Here is a 16,908-nt window from a genome sequence, read left to right on the forward strand (position 1 = left end):
CTTTAAACTTCCAGAAGCAATTTCTTCTTTCTGGGAACATTTTCCTTTTTCTTGAAATGCATTTTTAGAAGTTCCTTCCTTAGAGAGTACCTGTTGATAGAAAATTTTCACAATTTATTTTAATAGGAATGGTCTTTATTTTGCCATTGCTATTTCATCTCTTAGAGTGATGGCTGGGATCACCTTCATTCTTTCTATGCTGTGGCTAGGATCCTTCAGCATGATGTATAGCAGCAGTGGTAATAATGGGAACATCGATCAGGCTCCAGTCAGGAACGCAGGATCCATTCTAGGTATTTCCACAGAGGAGATTTAATTGAAGGAATTGGTTACATGGATAATGGGAGACTAGAGCATCAAACAGAACAAAAAAAGTAGTGGTCATGTTATTACTGAGAAGTTTATAAAAAGCAACCAAAAATAAAGACAAATATTAAAATGGTGAAGTTATCCAAAGATGCACAACAGCAGGGAGCCCTATCAGCCCTAGACTGGAAGGAAAAGGAGGCAGGGCTCACAGGGCTTAGGAACCAGGGCTGCCTGGTGAACATGGAACCATGACAGTGAGCAGAGCTGGAACAATGAAGACTCAGGAAATGGTACAGAATCACAGAGGGTGATGGGGAGCGAAACACTCTTGATTATACTTGTTTGACATCCTCTAGCCTTTTACCATCACTTCCTACTGGCCAGACCTATCTAGGTGCCAGAGGGCTAAGGTGCCTAGGAACTAGGTCCCCCCTTTACAGTGAAATAATTGTTTGCTGAGTTACATAATTCTAGGTAAAATAATCATTCAGAACTTTGAAGACTTTACTTGCCTATTTCTGTCTCTTCCTTTCAGGAATTTCAGACAATTATTATCTCTCTTGAAGCTAACTTCTCATATTTTAACTTTTTTCTCATATTTTTCTGTCTTCATCTTTGAATGTGAATTCTGAGACTTCCTTGACTATATTTTCCAGATCACTGACCTTCTAACCATATCTACTCTAAAATTTATTTTCTCTCCATAATTCTTAAAATCATCTTTACTAAGATGCACTCATTTTAAAGTTTGTTGAATTTTGACCAATGCATACAACCAAAATTCATTTTAGATGCATTCATGTTGTTGCTTTTATCAGTACCTAGCTTCTTTTCATTGGAGTTCATTCAATTATCATTGGTTCATTGATTTCATTTTCAATGGAATATCCATACATTGGTCTTCCATTGCATGGATATACCACTATCTGTTGATCCACTTGTTTGGGACTGCTATAAAGTTGCTGTGAACATTCATGTCTTTGTGTGGACATATGTTTTCATTTTCTCGGGTAAATACATAGAGGCAGAAAGGCTAGTCATGACATACGAATATTAACTTTATAGTGAATGGCCAAACTGCTTTCCAAAGTGGTCATACCATTTTCATGATTGACATTTCCTCTTGCTCTATACCCTCACCACTTAGTATTCTTAGTGTTCATAGTCATTCTATATTTTGTTGATGTGTTGTCATATCTACTTGTGGTTTTAATTTTCAACTTGCTGAAGAATAGTGATGTTGAGTATCCTTCAAGGTAGAACTGATATTGCTACTCAATTAGGTATTCAATGTACTTGAATATTCATTGCATGCTAAGCCCTATGCTTCAGGAAAATCTCAGTTTAAGCTTTTGCTCTTTTTGAATTGTGAAAGGTTATCTGTATTCCCATCTTTCATATAATCATATTTTCCACCTAAAATGATATTAAATGTGGTAAATAATGTCTCCCTCACACTCCCTGTGCCCCAAAGATGGCCATGTCTAAATCCGTGGAACCTGTGAATGTGTCAGGCTATATGGCAAAGAATTAAGGTTGATCATCAGCTGATCTTAAAATGAGGACTGTATCCTGGATTAGCTAGGTGGGCTCAATCACAAGGGTCTTTGAAAATGCAAGAGAGAGGCAGAAAAGGATGTCAGAGGGATGTAGTGTAAAGATTCGGCCCAGTTTTGCTGACTTTGAAGATGGAGGAATGAAGTCACAAGTCAGGAAATTGAGCATCCTCTAGAAGGTGGAAAAGGCAAGGAAACAAATTCTCCCCTACAGCCTCTAGAAAGGAGAGCAGGCCCACTGATGCTTTGACTTTAACCAGTGAGACTCATTTCAGGAGTCAGAATTTCAGAGCTGTAAGATAATAAGGTTGCGTCATTTAAACCACTAATTTTGTGGTACTTTGTCACAGTGGCCATAGAAAACCAACACATTAAGGTAAACATTTGCTGTGAGCATCACTATCCCCTCAACAATCAGACAACGGACCAGCAGGGGTTCCCTTACCAGTCCCTTATCCCCATTCATGCCTTCCTTTAGGCCATTTTGTTAACATCACCATCAGGAGATGGGCAGAGACTGAGTCTGGTGTGTTCAGTTTTTTTGTTTGTTTTTTTTTGGTTTTGTTTTAATTTTATTGGAGTATAGTTGACTGACAATGTTGTATTAGTTTCAGGTGTACAGCAAAGTAACTCAGTTATACACACACACACACACACAGCATGTTCACTTTTATGCTGTATTATAAAGAGGATGGCCTGATGCCAAGGGCAAGTCTGACCAGGAGTTAGGAGTGCTTTCAGTTCCTGTGCTTTCCCTCCTCTTGTTAGCTGTTTCCTGCTAGTGCTCCAGGAAAGGAAACAGGCAGCAGATGTCTATGACCACACTTTTTTTTGGAGGTGGGGGTGGCTTATGGTAAATTACTTCAGTATTAGCCAAGTATGTAGCACTTGAAGATGAATGCCAGACTTTCACCATGGGAGTACACTCGGTGGGTGTACTATTTGTTAGGGCTGCCATTACAAAGTACCACAAGCTGGGTGGCTAAAACAGCAGAGGTTTGTTTTCTCAGAGTTTTGGAGGCTAGAAGTCCAAGGTCAAGGTATCAGTAGGGCTGGTTTCTTTTGAGGCCTTTTTCCTTGGCTGGCAGATGGCTGTGTTCCTCTTATGTTCTCACATGGTCACCCCTTATTTGGTGAGTTTTCTGTGTCCTAATCTCCTCTAATCAAGACACAGGTCTTAATGGATTAAGGCCCATCCATATGACCTAATTTTACCTTAATTATTTCTTTAAAGGCCCTACCTTCAAATACAGTCAAATGCTGAGGTAGTGGGGTTAGACCTTCAACACAGGAATTTTAGTGGGACACAACAGCCCTTATTAGAGGGTACAAAGGTTATTAAGTAAGGCATATAGAAAATGTTCAGGAAAGCTAAAATCAAAGTATTTACTTCACATCCAATATATGTGTGTCAGAGAAAAGTTAAATTAATTTAAAATAATGATAGTTCTATAGTAATGATACGCCCAGATTTTGATAATTTGTTACCTAAAGAAAGGAGGAAACTATAATTTATATTGTCTTAACAGTGGTAAGATGAAGCAATCTTATCATTACTTATAAAAACATTAAAATTGTTATAAAATGCATCAATATTTACAAATGTGTGCAGTGAGGATCACAGAAATAAAAAATAAAAAAAACCAATTACCTAAAAATGTATTTCTTGAGGTAAAGGATAAGTATAGAAACACACAATAATCAACTTAGCTAAAACCGTAAAAGGTTATAGCTCAAAAGCACTTCTGAAGAAAAAAGTATAAATTCATGTTCATTATCACAATATAAGTAAGTACGAGGGCTCTTGCATTGTCAATCCTTTAAATACAAATATTTTCAGTATTTTAATAGTAATTTAGACTAGAAGCATGAGGAAAAGGTAGGAACACTTTAAAAACTATGGAATAAATCTAGCAGTTTCTCAGTAAATACCCAGGCAGACTAGACTGGTGGACATTTAACCTCCTATTGCTCTGTTCTTACCCAAACACATTAAAAACTAGGAATCCGTAAGCATCCATAGTATGCACAGAAAATAAATCAGGAAACAAGGGTACTAAATTGATCTAAGACTCAATAAATTCTTTTATCCTTTGAAGATACTTTAATTTTGCAGTTACTGATTAATTAAAAAACACAGTTGTTTTCAGCATTTCCTAGCTACAGAGGCGCATAGGAAATTCCATTCTAAACAAAGGAGTAATTAATGAAATAACAACACCTTAACACTTTACATTGATAGGCTACAATTTACAAGGTGCTTTCACATACAGTATTTCATTTGATTCTTCAACAAGCAGAAGAAACAGTAGGAAAGAGAAAAATGATTTTTTTTTTTAGGCTTACAATGAGTATTTTCAGGCCAATGGGCAGTCACTACAAGAACATATCAAAACAAGACAGCAATGCCCACAAGCCACAATATCTTTTTTGGTAGGTTGACAGTTTGATATCAATTGGATATTTCGCATCAGTGAAAGAGGAAGGAATCAGAACAAACACAAGGTTCTCATGATGTTCAGAGAACTGTAAGAACACTGTAAGAGTAAGGAGAAGAAAGACGTTCTAAGGTATCCCCTTACTGAGACTTACTTCAAAGCATGTTATCCCTTCAGAACGTCAAATAAAAAGATCTCATCACAACTTGTTAAAGTTAGAAGGGACCTTAGAAACTGGCTAATGGAACTTTCAATTTAACAGGTAAGAGTACTGAGGCCAAGGTCATGCTGATAGTGACAGAGGCCTGACATTCAGCTGCCTTGACTTTCAGCCTAGGGCTCCTTCCTCTACATGCTGTCTCATTATTTACTAAGTGAAAATGTGATTTCTTTTGTTTGAAAAAATGTAATCTGAGATTAAATACTGATTCATTCCACTTCTTTTTCAAGTTTTTACCTTATTTTTGGCTAAACTGTGGCTGAAACTGGGACTTTTATATAATTCGAAGATATTCTAATTCAGTGTACATCAGTGGTCAGAAATAGACTCCCCTGATGTATTTGAAGGCTTGCTGATGCCCTTTGTGTGGAGAGTTAAACGCAATGGGTAAATAGCCATCAAAACCAATGTATGCCCAGGGGTCATCTACCTAGGTAGATTCTACAGCAAATTGTGCTGGGCGGTTGTAATTTCATAAATTTTTTTTTTTTAGAATTCATAGAAATCCTTTTAGTTTAGCTGAAAACTAAAAATGTAATCATCAAATTGTCACCCCCATGATTTATTAAAATTTTTATGTAATAATTTTACAATAATATACAACAAAGGTACCATAGCATCTATAGCATACATACAGAATACATGATCAGCATGTTCTTGGGTCTAAATGAAATACAAAAAAACTAATTAAAATATTTTACACAAATGATGTTTTAGATTTATTAACATGATATATTTTTGTTACATAAAAACTTGCTACAGCAAAGTATTTCATATTTTTCTTGCACATTTTAAATATAGGTGGACTGACAAATCAGTATCAGCTTCTAAGTGACATGACCGTGCATAAACACTTGACAACCAAAAGATGTACAGATTGATGCAGGGAACAGCTCAGACAGGTTTTTTCAGTGTCTTCAAAGGCTTTACAAGGGTGCAGTATGGATGAAAAGGAGTAGTCAGTGACCTACCTGCACCGGTAATGAAGCATATAGAGTGCTTATATACATTAAAATCCATTTGATTAAACACAACTCATATGCATGTTAGTTGATCATAAAAAAATGAACACAGTTTATTTTCAGCTATTTTGGTGTGTTGTTTTAAGATAGGTCACTGACGCACAGAGATAAAACTAGACAGGAAATGTAAAGGCGGAGAAAAAATATTTAAAAAACCGAGTTAAGCCATGTTTTCTCAACAAACGGTGAACAAAATGTGCAAAAGTGCTTGAAATTTCCACATGACAGCAATATTGTTAAGTCAGTCGGCAAAAAAGTATATATAAAAAACTAAACCCAAACACTAAAATTGTATCTGCATGATCACAATTCTGTTTACTGAAAGAAGATAGAAAGTCTGACATATCCAAAATTACCACACCTCAAAATTAAAATACAATTGTGGCAGCTTTATAAACTTTGCCCCCTTTCTTCATTGATGAGGCATAGGATGAAAGCCGAAGTTGCAACAGTGCCTCTATTTCAGGCTGACAAGTATAGTACACCAGCATAATCACCTGGCAACAACTTTTGTTCTTGACTCTGACAAGACAAAGCAAAGCAAAACACACAAAAAACTTCTCTATTTAAACAAAAGTGCCTCTATGTTGTTTACAATAATCAAGCCATTTGTTTGACTTAGCAAAGTGTTCACCTTCTTTTTTTTTAGTTCATTCCTCTTCTTGTAAAAAGTTACTATGAGGACTATTTGAGAAACTTAAAAATCTGTCACTTTCATTAGTCATATTCTAATAAAATACTGGCTAAAACCCTTATGGAAAGTTAAGGTTTAGAAATCCTTAGAATTCTTCTCTGATAACCTACATAAATGCTGGTACCAAATGAGAGAATCTGGGTGACGATGATCCATATCAGTAGCCTTTCCTGCAAATGAGACCCATCTGTCACCCTGCACAGGCTGGTCACCGAGTTACTCCAGGGAGGATGACAGAAAAGGCGATAAAGGGAAATAAAGTCTCTGATCTGCAGGAATCCAAATTGCTGGGTCCAGCTAGTCTGTATTAGTGAGTTCTAAGAAAGTTTGTTTTATTTGTATAAATATCCTTGGTGAAAAGACATTCTATCTTTAAAAACTGTCAAGAGTTTTGGCAAAACTGAGTATGAGCTACTCAAGTAAAAATAATTATTAGAAAGTGTATCCTCAAGCAACTGACCAGCAAAAATACTGGTAAGAACTACCAAAGCAACACTTATCCTTCCCTTCCAATGTCACAGAGGCATAACACTGCCCGTCTGCAAGACCTACAAAATAAAATGAAGCACTATTTGCAGAAAAACTAGTGAAAATGAAAAAGGAAGAAATGGACATAGGAGGAGAGGAGAAAGACAAATCAAAGAGAAGCAGGAGAGTGTCTAGGTCTGTGTTAACGGCACAGACAATGCTTGCTTAGCAGTGCCTTGTTACATAGGTGGATGCAGAGTGCACACACGGATGACGGCAATAAAGACCTCACTCAGTCGCTGGAATGAAGGAACTAGGTAACTGCTTCGACAAGGACGGTCTCAGCTCTACCTTATCTCTTAGCAGAGTGCAAAGACTGAGTGCGAGCTCTGATGTCATCTTCTTGCTCATCTCTAAAATTCGCAAAACTCTTTTCCACATTTTTCTGTTATAGAGACACGGATATCTTCTTCTTCATAGTCATCAAAGTTGCTGGTATCTCCAGAGCCTCTGAACTTTGGTATGAACGGAGCTTCGACCTGTAATGGAGACAGAGAGAAACATAAGTGTAATATTGTGATTTATAGTAAGAAATATATATTTGGTCTTTGTGCCTGTTTTTGGCACAAAGCTCCTAAATACCCTTGGGTTTCATAAGAACTAAGAGTGGTAAAGGTATCTTTTGTTATGTTTAATGAGGTGTCTTTAGGAAAGTCCCAAACAGCCCTGTGATTAGAGGGTTGGAATTTTCCTCCCATCCCCTGACCTTCTGGGAAGGGAGAAGGGCTGGACTTTGAGTTCAGTTACCGACAGACGATGGTTAAATCACTCATGCTTATTTAGAGAAGCCTCCATAAAACTCAAAAAGAAAAAGGTTTTGGTGTCAGAGAGAGACCTTGGTCAACAGTTGTGGGGAGAGTGGCATGCCTGGAGAAAGAAGAAAGCTCTGAGTGCCTTCCCACATACCTTGCCCTTTCCATCTCTTCCAACTGGCTATTCCTGAGTTATACCCCTTTATAATTAACTGGTAACTAACTAGCAAGTAATGTTTCTCAGTTGTGTAAGCCACTGCAGCATATTAACTCTCAGGGATTTGTGGGACTCTTGAGGTTAATCAGAAGCACAAAGTGGACTTGCAATTGGTATCTCCAAACAGACAGTGTCAGAAGTGAGTTAACTGCTTGGTGGTATGAAAAAAGTGGAAAAACAAATACCTGAGAATTTCTAAACGCTAAGGAAAATAAATTGACTATTATTACACAGTGGCAATTTTTAAATGCCTTTATGTCCCTAAATGATAACAGCATTAAAAGAAGAAGCAAACTGTAGGTTTGTCATTGATCTCAATATTTTCATTCAATGAATGGTACAGACCAACATAATAATTAACTGCTGGCATCAAAATGCAGGCACTTAAGATTACAGAACTCCAGTTTTTCTTTTATCAGCTCCTTATTTCTAAAGTCTATTTTCTATCCCTTTTCCCTTAATTCCTTCTTCCTGAGGTTACAGATAACTCAGACTTACTTTTAATCTTCTTTCCTTTTGAATTCCCCAGTTTATTTTGTTTAAAATATCTGGCTATCCAACATTTCTGGGGAATTAGAAAAAAAACTTTTAGAATTACAAAATTGATAAATTCTGAATATTTTTCTCCTTTGATCCTAAAAACAAAATGTCTTTCCATTATTTAAACTGTGATCTTGGAGTTCCTGTTGTGGCTCAGCAGTAATAAACCCGACTAGTATCCATGAGGTCGTGGCCTTGCTCAGTAGGTTAACAGATCTGGTGTTGCTGTGAGCTGTGGTGTAGGTCGCAGACACGGCTTGGATCCTGTGTTGCTGTGGCTGTGCTGTGTAGGCTGGCAACTACAGCTCCCATTCGACCCCTAGCCTGGGAACTTCCATATGCTACATGTGAGGCCCTAAAAAGACAAAAAAAAGAAAAAAAAAAAAGCATAAAATATGGTCTTTATAATGCGATGTACTGAATATACTTGAGGAAAATATTTTAAAAGCTGAAAAAAATAATACAATTTACACAGCATCTATAATGTTTATAAACAACTATATGCACACTGTTTTATTTCTTCCTCAACAGAACACTGTGAAAGAGAGAGGGCAGGTGGTCTTATTTGCATTTTACAGATCATAAAACAGAAAGTTGATGAAATTTGTGTGACTAATAAGTGGCTAAATAAAACAGGTTTCAAATTCATAATTCTCCAAGTCCAGTCCAGAGCTGTTCCTAATGTCATACCAAAGTTCTTTCATTTGTATGACTTTTAGTAAAACACATTTGAATATATATCACCGTATAGTTATTTATAACTTATTTACACACCTAATTAAACTATTAAAAGATAGACACAGACAAGACATCTAAAAAGAATGAAGTAAAAAAAAAGTAGGAAAAGAAAGTCTAGTATCTTATTGTTTGCCAGCTGGCTGCCTTATGCACCCTGCTTCGGGGCCAGCAGTTCTGTACCATGCAGCAGAAAGAGCTACGCAGTTTCCTCATGTCTAACCAGGCAGAAATTTAGGATTATACCTATTCAGACAATCATCTCTAGAGAATGACTGCACAGTTTGAATTGTCCAGGCCATTTTCTCCCATTTCTTGTCTTGCTGCCAGATGCCTCTGGCTATTTTGCTGTTCATGAGCAGTTGGTCAGAGAATTAAAAAAAAAAGACTATGAAAACTATTCAAATTTACTGTAATTTTTGTACTTCTGCACATTCTATAATTGAGATGATATTAAAACAAATGGCTACATTAAAGTACTAAATTATTTCTATTTATAAATTATCCAGGGATCTCCAAGTCCTTTCTATTGATCATCAAGATCTGCTATTGATCAATTTGCCCAACACATATAACTTGCTTTTTATAGTGTGCTTCTTTTTGGCAGATAAGCTGTTTACTACCTGAGATAAATCAAGCCCGTTGGAAAGCACATGAATGCTAAGTAAGCAGTAGCAGTTCAGTTCTACCCATTTTGAGAATAATTATTTAAAATACATGATATGGATATATTAGCAAATGTTAGCTAAGTAACAGCAGAAATTTTTACTTCTGACTATAATTCTAAAAATATTCAAAATACATCATAAATCTTTAAAATACTAATAAAAAGAACATGCGTCAAGAAAATCTAATCGATCCATCTAAATATAATAACAATAATATGATAAAGATAATACAAATGGTGATAATTACAAAGGGAGATAAACAATTTTATAGGAAAATGTAAGTCTAAAATTGACTCAAGAGGCAAAAATTTGATGAGACCAAGAACCACAGAAGAATTAGTTAAAATTTCCAAGGTATAAATACAAGATAATTCCTATGTTCCTTAAATTTACCTAAGAATAAGAAACATGGAAAATTTCCAAACTTATTTTATGAATCCACATAATCAACTCCAAAAAAAAAATAACTACAGGGCAACAAAACTTATGACTATGCATGTAAAAATTCTAAATAAAATTTTAGCAAACTGACTTAAGGCAGGTATTAAAATAATAATACCCTATGATTCAATAATGTTCACTTCAGGAATGTTGGATATCTCACCAATATAACTCCTTATACTAATATGTCAAGAAAAAAATACAGTATACTAGTAATCAAGTATATTTCCTTAATCTGATAAAGAATACTTATCCAAGTAAATAGCTAATTTCATAGTAGGTAGTAAAGCAGGAAAGGCATTCACACTCAAAAGAGGAACAGGACAAGACAGCTCAACAGGCCCACTGTTTTAAAATATTATTCTAGACATTTAGCATATATAGTAAAACAAAATGGAAATAAAAGATACAAATACTGAAGAAGAGGTAAATGACACCTCTGCCCACTATGATTATCTGTCAATATAATCCAAGGGAATCACTGAAAAACCCATGGAAATCAATAACAGAATGTACTTAGCAAAATGGCCAATTATAAACACAGAAACTTTTTTTATTACTCTTATGATGGGAAAGAAACATATTCACAATAGCAATCAAAACATGAATTTAAGGAATAACTTTGAGAAAGAAATTGGGCATATATGAGAGTGGGGATCTCTTAAACTTTACTGAATGACAGAAAATATCTGAATAATTGCAGAAATATAACATGTTCATTGCGGAGAATTCTCAAAATTTTGGTTCTCCTCTGTAGTATACTGTATACTGTAATCCCAATTAAGATCCTCAAATACAACGTAAATATTTGGATAGACAAAATAGGAGTTATTGTACAACAGGTAGAGTTTCAGTTTTGCAAGATGAAAAAAATTCTAGAGATGGATGGTAGTGATGGTTGTGCAATAGTATGAATGTATTTACCACCACCAACTGTGCATTTACATTTGGTTAAGCTATTAGATTTTACATTATGTGTACTTTACTACAATAAAACTGGAGAAAACTGAATTATGTATTTTTCATAAATATTTATAAGGATTCCACACATTAAATATATGTTTTAAAATGAAATAAAAAACACACATTATAAAGCTATATAAAATGGTGTGGCGCACAGCACAAGACCAGGCAAAAAGAGCTCATAAAAATGAAGTTCAGATACAAGACTGAAGTATATGATAATTCAGTATTGGGAAGGGTAGAGTTTCAAATAAAGGGCCAGATAAGTGTTCAAAATACACTGAGAGGATAATTTGACAATTATTAAACAAGAACAACAAAAACAAGTTAGATCAAAAAGCACTAAGAGAAAATGTAGATTAGATAAGTCACCCAAAAGAATTTTGTAGTAGGTGGAAATTGTGATGTAATGGTCTGAAGCTGAGGGGGCAGTGCAGGGTTGGAGGAAATAGATCTTAGGTGGTCACTGAAGTCATGGGAATGGACTGTAGTGATGAAGAGCACAGAAAAAAAGTAAATATGTCAAATGTCAACAGAGGTGCTGTTGGGATGATGGGATTATGATGATTTCAAATCTATTTACTTAACAAATTACCTGATTCTAAGTATGCGAAACACATCTCCACCAGAAAGAAAACCAGAGCCTAGACCAATCTATTTAATATTTCTCTTCAAACTCTTCTTCATTTTGCATTCTCCACCTTAACCCATATTTTAAAGATGAGAAATCTGGTGGTTAAATTATTTGCCTGCAATTTCAACCGCTAATGCTTGGCTGATCTGGGATTCAGACCAAGAGTTCATGCTCTTTCTTTGCTGCCTTCTGAGGCAGAGTCTTCCTACTCCCGAAATGCTCAAAGCATAAGAGTTAGGCAGATAATAGGAATCTATGAATATCTTATGAAACAATGTAATGTTCAGTGTTTGAGAGCTTCATTTTTAATAACCATGTTAAAAGATCTTTAAAGGGGTAATATGATCCTGGAATTGGGAAGCTGAAAAAGCCAGAATCAAATACAGGCATTATTTAGCAGCTGTATGATTGTTTAAAGTAGTTAACCTTTCTGAGCCAAATTTCTTATCAGTAAAATGGGGAAAATGATACCATCTATCTCACAGGATTACTTCAAAGATTAAAATGAGAGGTTATAGAACGGCTTTTATTAATTACAAAGTACTACACTGGTGCTGGGAAATTTAGAAAAAATATGAAAATATGAAATTATTTATTTACTAGATCTAACATCTACTTTAAATTGCTTTGGTTCTTGTTCTTGACTACCTAACATATCCATCCAGTTGAGATAATGATGCTAACAGCCATGTTTCATGAATTTAATGGTTAGAGAGTTTTGAGACACTCTTTGAGATGCAAAAGCCTATACTGCACTCACATTGTTTTGGTCTTGCTCTATTTTCTATTTGCTGGATTTAAAAATCATTTTAATGTTTTTTAAAAAATCTTTATAAAAATATAAATTAGAAAAAATGTGCTGTTAATAATTAGAGCATTTACATTTTTTCCCCTAAGGAAATTCACTCATGTGGCTGCACGGTATTATTAAATGTGGCAAATTTCCAAAACATTACGTTTTGGTTTATGAAAAAAAGAAAGAAATATATTCAAGATGAAAACACTTTATTCATACAAATTACTTTTAATTCGGCATTTAAGATGCAAAAGGAGAGATAAAGGTATTTCAGCATAGCAAAATCTTTTCTTAAATGTCTCAATTTATTACAAAGGTGAAGTAATACTGACCAAAAATATCTAATGAATCCAGCAACTAAAAGTTATTAAATCTGTGCCAATTCTAGGTAGGAGAATATATTTGTTTACATATGATCCTACTAATGTGACTTCACATCAGTTTTGAAGTGCAAACCCTTACGATACTGTCTAATATGTAATTACCACGGTATTATGAAGAGTTAAGAGGCATGGGTAGGAAAAATTTAACAACGAAAACTTTTCCAATTGATGGTCAAAATACAATATATACTTTCCTTTCTCTCAACGAGAAAACTCATTTTTAAGTTGTAGGCTATAAAGGTTCTTTAAATCCTGTAAAAGATTAATTCAAATGTATAAAACTAAAACTGGAGTTCCTACTCTGGCACAATGGGTTAAGAATTCAACTGCAGCACAGGTGCAGATTTGATCCATGGCAGTGGGTTAAAGGATCCAGTGTTGCTGCAGCCGTAGTGCAGGTCACAAATGTGGCTCAGACTCAATCCTTGGCCCGGGAACTTACCATATGCTGTGGATGCAGCCATTAAAAAAAAAAAAATTAAAACCATATGTTAGGTTGAACATACCACTACTATATAATTTAAGCAGCAAATTTTGAAAGCTTTTAATTAAGGAAAGGAAAGGCTCACCTTCCTCTGGTAAATAGCAATCCAATCTGTTGTGGCAAACCACTTGTGAGTTTTTATATCACTCACACCATTCTTTAGATTCCCAAACCGCTTCGTCAAATCCACCTGCAGTAGGTTCCTTAGAAGGTCCTTGAGATCTGAGCTGAAATGCGATGGGAATCGGACCTGCAAAACAGACCATATGGTAAACACACATTCTTAGACTCAAGATATTTTGTTTTGACTTCAGAAAGGTTTTATTTATTTATTTTTAATGAGAGGACATATAAACTAAAATATGTAGTGATGACCTTCAAATACTTTTAACGACATACTTTAGTCTCCATAGACGTCTTTAAAAAAGATAATTATTTGAGTGAATGAACTGAAACCGTCTTCTTGGAACCTTATTTTGGTCATGAACCCTCTTTAAGAACATGGACCCGTCTCCAGAAAAATGTGCATAAGTACAGAACTTTTCTAGCAATAGCAGAAGGTTTACACATCTTCAAGAGAGACCCCCCCGCCTTGGACCCCACATTATAAAACTTTGTCTTAGAGACATACAAATTTAAACTTGCAATTCAAATAGAAATAGCAGCATATAAAAGAGATCAGTATGCAGTTTTGAAAAATGATCAAAAAGGAAGTCTAAAAATGATGACTAAAAACCCACACTGAATTTCCTAGCATAGGAAACCACGTTTACTCGTGAGTGACTTTTAAGCATAATTCTATTTGCAGTAGCACAAAAATGACTTAGATTGATTTAAAAGCATTGCCAACCTTTTAAATTGTAAAGACCTTACAAATAGTTGACTGGCCCCAGTCTTAAAAACAAAACCCCAAATAACTGAAGATATTCATTTATCTATATGTGTGTGAGCACATGCACTTTCATTTAATCCCATTTTCCTATCGTGGACAACTAGGCCCCATTTCGGGTTCCTACCTTCCCTAAAGACAAACACTATTCTCTAGAGTAACTTCAAACTGACCACAGGTCTCTGAAGAAATGCTTTAAAGGGTTAACACATCCGTTTCTGAACTTGTTGCATTCTTTCTTTGGTTCTGTACAAGTGCCACCATCACCTTATAACTTGCACTGTGCATACTACATTATCTCAGGTGATCTTTACAACGCATTATTCATTTAACTATTTGTGCATGTCTGTCTTGCTTAACCTGTGAGCTTCTGGAGGGAAGGCACTGCCATTTTGGGGTTTTTATTCCCAGGATTTATTAGATCACTTCAAATAATGTGGTTCATCCATCCATCTGACAATTATTTACAGAGCATCTACTATGTACTGGGCACTATTACAGGTGCTGTATATACATATATATATATATTTTATTCACTGATATGTATATCAGTGAATAAAAATAGACAGTTTCTGATATTTTGGTACTTACATCCTAGTTGGATATGACATAGTTGCTGAATATGGTATTAACTCTGTTCTAAAGCTGGAGAAAGATTCAGAAACATTACATACCTTATTGAGTCATATTATAAAGTGGCAGAGCTGAGGCTAGAAATCTAGTTTTATAATTCCTAGCCTCATGAATTTTGCTCTTTATTATACTGTTTCCAAACATACAGAACTTCTTAATTTATATTCTGACTTTGGAAAAGTTCACATACTTGACATACATTCTCACGGGTCTCAAAGTAAAAGTTAAATCATTAACATGCAGGAGTTCCCATTGTGGCTCAGTGGTAATGAGCCTAACTAGTATCCATGAGGATGTGGGTTTGATCCCTGGCCTCACTCAGTGGGTAAAGGATCCAGTGTTGCCATGAACTGTGGTGTAGGTCACAGAAGTGGCTTAAATCCCACGTTTCTGTGGCATAGGCTGGGAGCTGCAGCTCTGATTTGACCCCTAGCCTAGGAACTTCCATATGCCCTATGGGTGTGGCCATAAAAAGCAAACAAACAAACAAACAACCCCCCCCCCAAAACCAACAAAAAACAAAAAACCATTAGCATGCAAAGCTGGAAATCTATAGTAATGCCAGGTTCATAACCATAGTCTTCTGACTGCCACTCTCATGCTATTCTGTAAATAAATATTTCTCAAAGGGTCAGCCTAAGGACTGCTTTCATTGAAATCAACAGGGAAGCAGAGGATAAAGATGCAGATTCCTGGGGCTGAATTCAGATAATAATGGCATTGGGCCTGAAAATCTGAGCTTCTATCTGCAAGTGATTCATCTCAACATGAAAGCTTGAGAAGCACTATTTGCAACTCTGTGTACTACTTGATGCAGAAGTTTTATTTTTTCTGCTAGGGACACGCCAAAAAACAATTTTAGTGTAAGTAATAAATGAAAATCACCATCATGCCAGAGTAAAACAAACACTTGTGTTAAGCAACCAAAGACCATTTGAAAGTTTAAGCTAATGAATGACCAAGTTTGGGGGTTAACTCATATAAATTAGTAACTAAAAACCTCATTTTGCCAAGCCTGTATTATTATAGATTATGAGGTTTTATGTTCTTAGGAAAAAAAAAAAGTGAACTACCACCCTCTCTAGTTTTTGCTTTTGACACAATGGCTTATGAGAAATTAGGCACTGTGCTAAACAGTTTACATGCACTGGTTCATAAAATCCAAAACAACACCAACCTAAGTATGATCATTATCCCCATTTTATAGGCTATGGAATTGAGACCTACAGAGATTAAGTAATCTGCCCAAGATTACAGAGCTAATAAGTGGTAGAGCTATCATTCCAAACCAGATATTCTGACTCTAGGGTGTATACTCTTAACTTCAGGAACCTTTAAAAAGACTGAAATTTTCACCTTAAAAATATTTGCTACACATCTCCTCATTTACCCTACTTTGAATAAACACTAGAGAACATAGGGTATTCTAAGGCACACTATCTACTTTAAAAATACCATGATTTTTTATACAATGGTTATGTTCATTGTTTAGAATTCAAAGAAATAACTTATTTGAAGCAGACTTATCTTCATTTAGAATAGAGTCTGCATTAACTGCTCAATATAATGTGTCAGTTATTCTCCCCTTCACGATGTTCAGATTGGTAGTAGGGTGGTACATATAAATTATCCATGGCAGTGCATGGATAAAGATTATATGTGCATAAAGTAGTTCTTTATTTTGGAATGCAGAGAAAGTGATGGACTTGAATTACTTAATGAGTGTGTTTATCTGTTTAATCCTCAGAACTATGATTCTCAAATGGTGAGTGGTGGTAGATGATTATAATGGTAGCTATCAGAATCATCTGGGAATGTTTTCAAATTCTAGACATGTTCTCCTCACCTCCACATCTTCCCCTGAGACCATCATAGGTCACCCACAACCTCATAGTAAGCCATGTTAATGATGGAAATCTGTCATATCCTTAAAGTATATGGGAGAAGAAATAATGAGAATCACTGTGAAAGTATTTTTTTTCCTGCTGAGTAGCATTGAGAATTAT

The 16,908-nt window shown here is 35.4% G+C and overlaps 1 protein-coding gene across 9 annotated transcripts in view; it reads right to left on the minus strand.

Annotated features, from left to right (window-relative positions):
* The window catches only part of PRKACB (protein kinase cAMP-activated catalytic subunit beta), a 115,811-nt gene continuing 102,849 nt past the window's right edge, over positions 3,947-16,908 (minus strand). For all 9 annotated transcript variants that reach the window (XM_021096363.1, XM_021096361.1, XM_021096364.1 and 6 more), the window contains 2 exons: positions 13,466-13,630; positions 3,947-7,246 (listed from right to left, as the gene is read on the minus strand). In XM_021096363.1, the coding sequence (XP_020952022.1) occupies positions 7,121-7,246; positions 13,466-13,630 (291 nt within the window). In that variant the 3' untranslated portion in view covers positions 3,947-7,120. The remainder of the gene's footprint in view (positions 7,247-13,465; positions 13,631-16,908) is intronic.

Source organism: Sus scrofa, chromosome 6 (assembly GCF_000003025.6).
Source record: "Sus scrofa isolate TJ Tabasco breed Duroc chromosome 6, Sscrofa11.1, whole genome shotgun sequence".
In the NCBI taxonomy this organism is placed as follows: Eukaryota; Metazoa; Chordata; class Mammalia; order Artiodactyla; family Suidae; genus Sus; species Sus scrofa.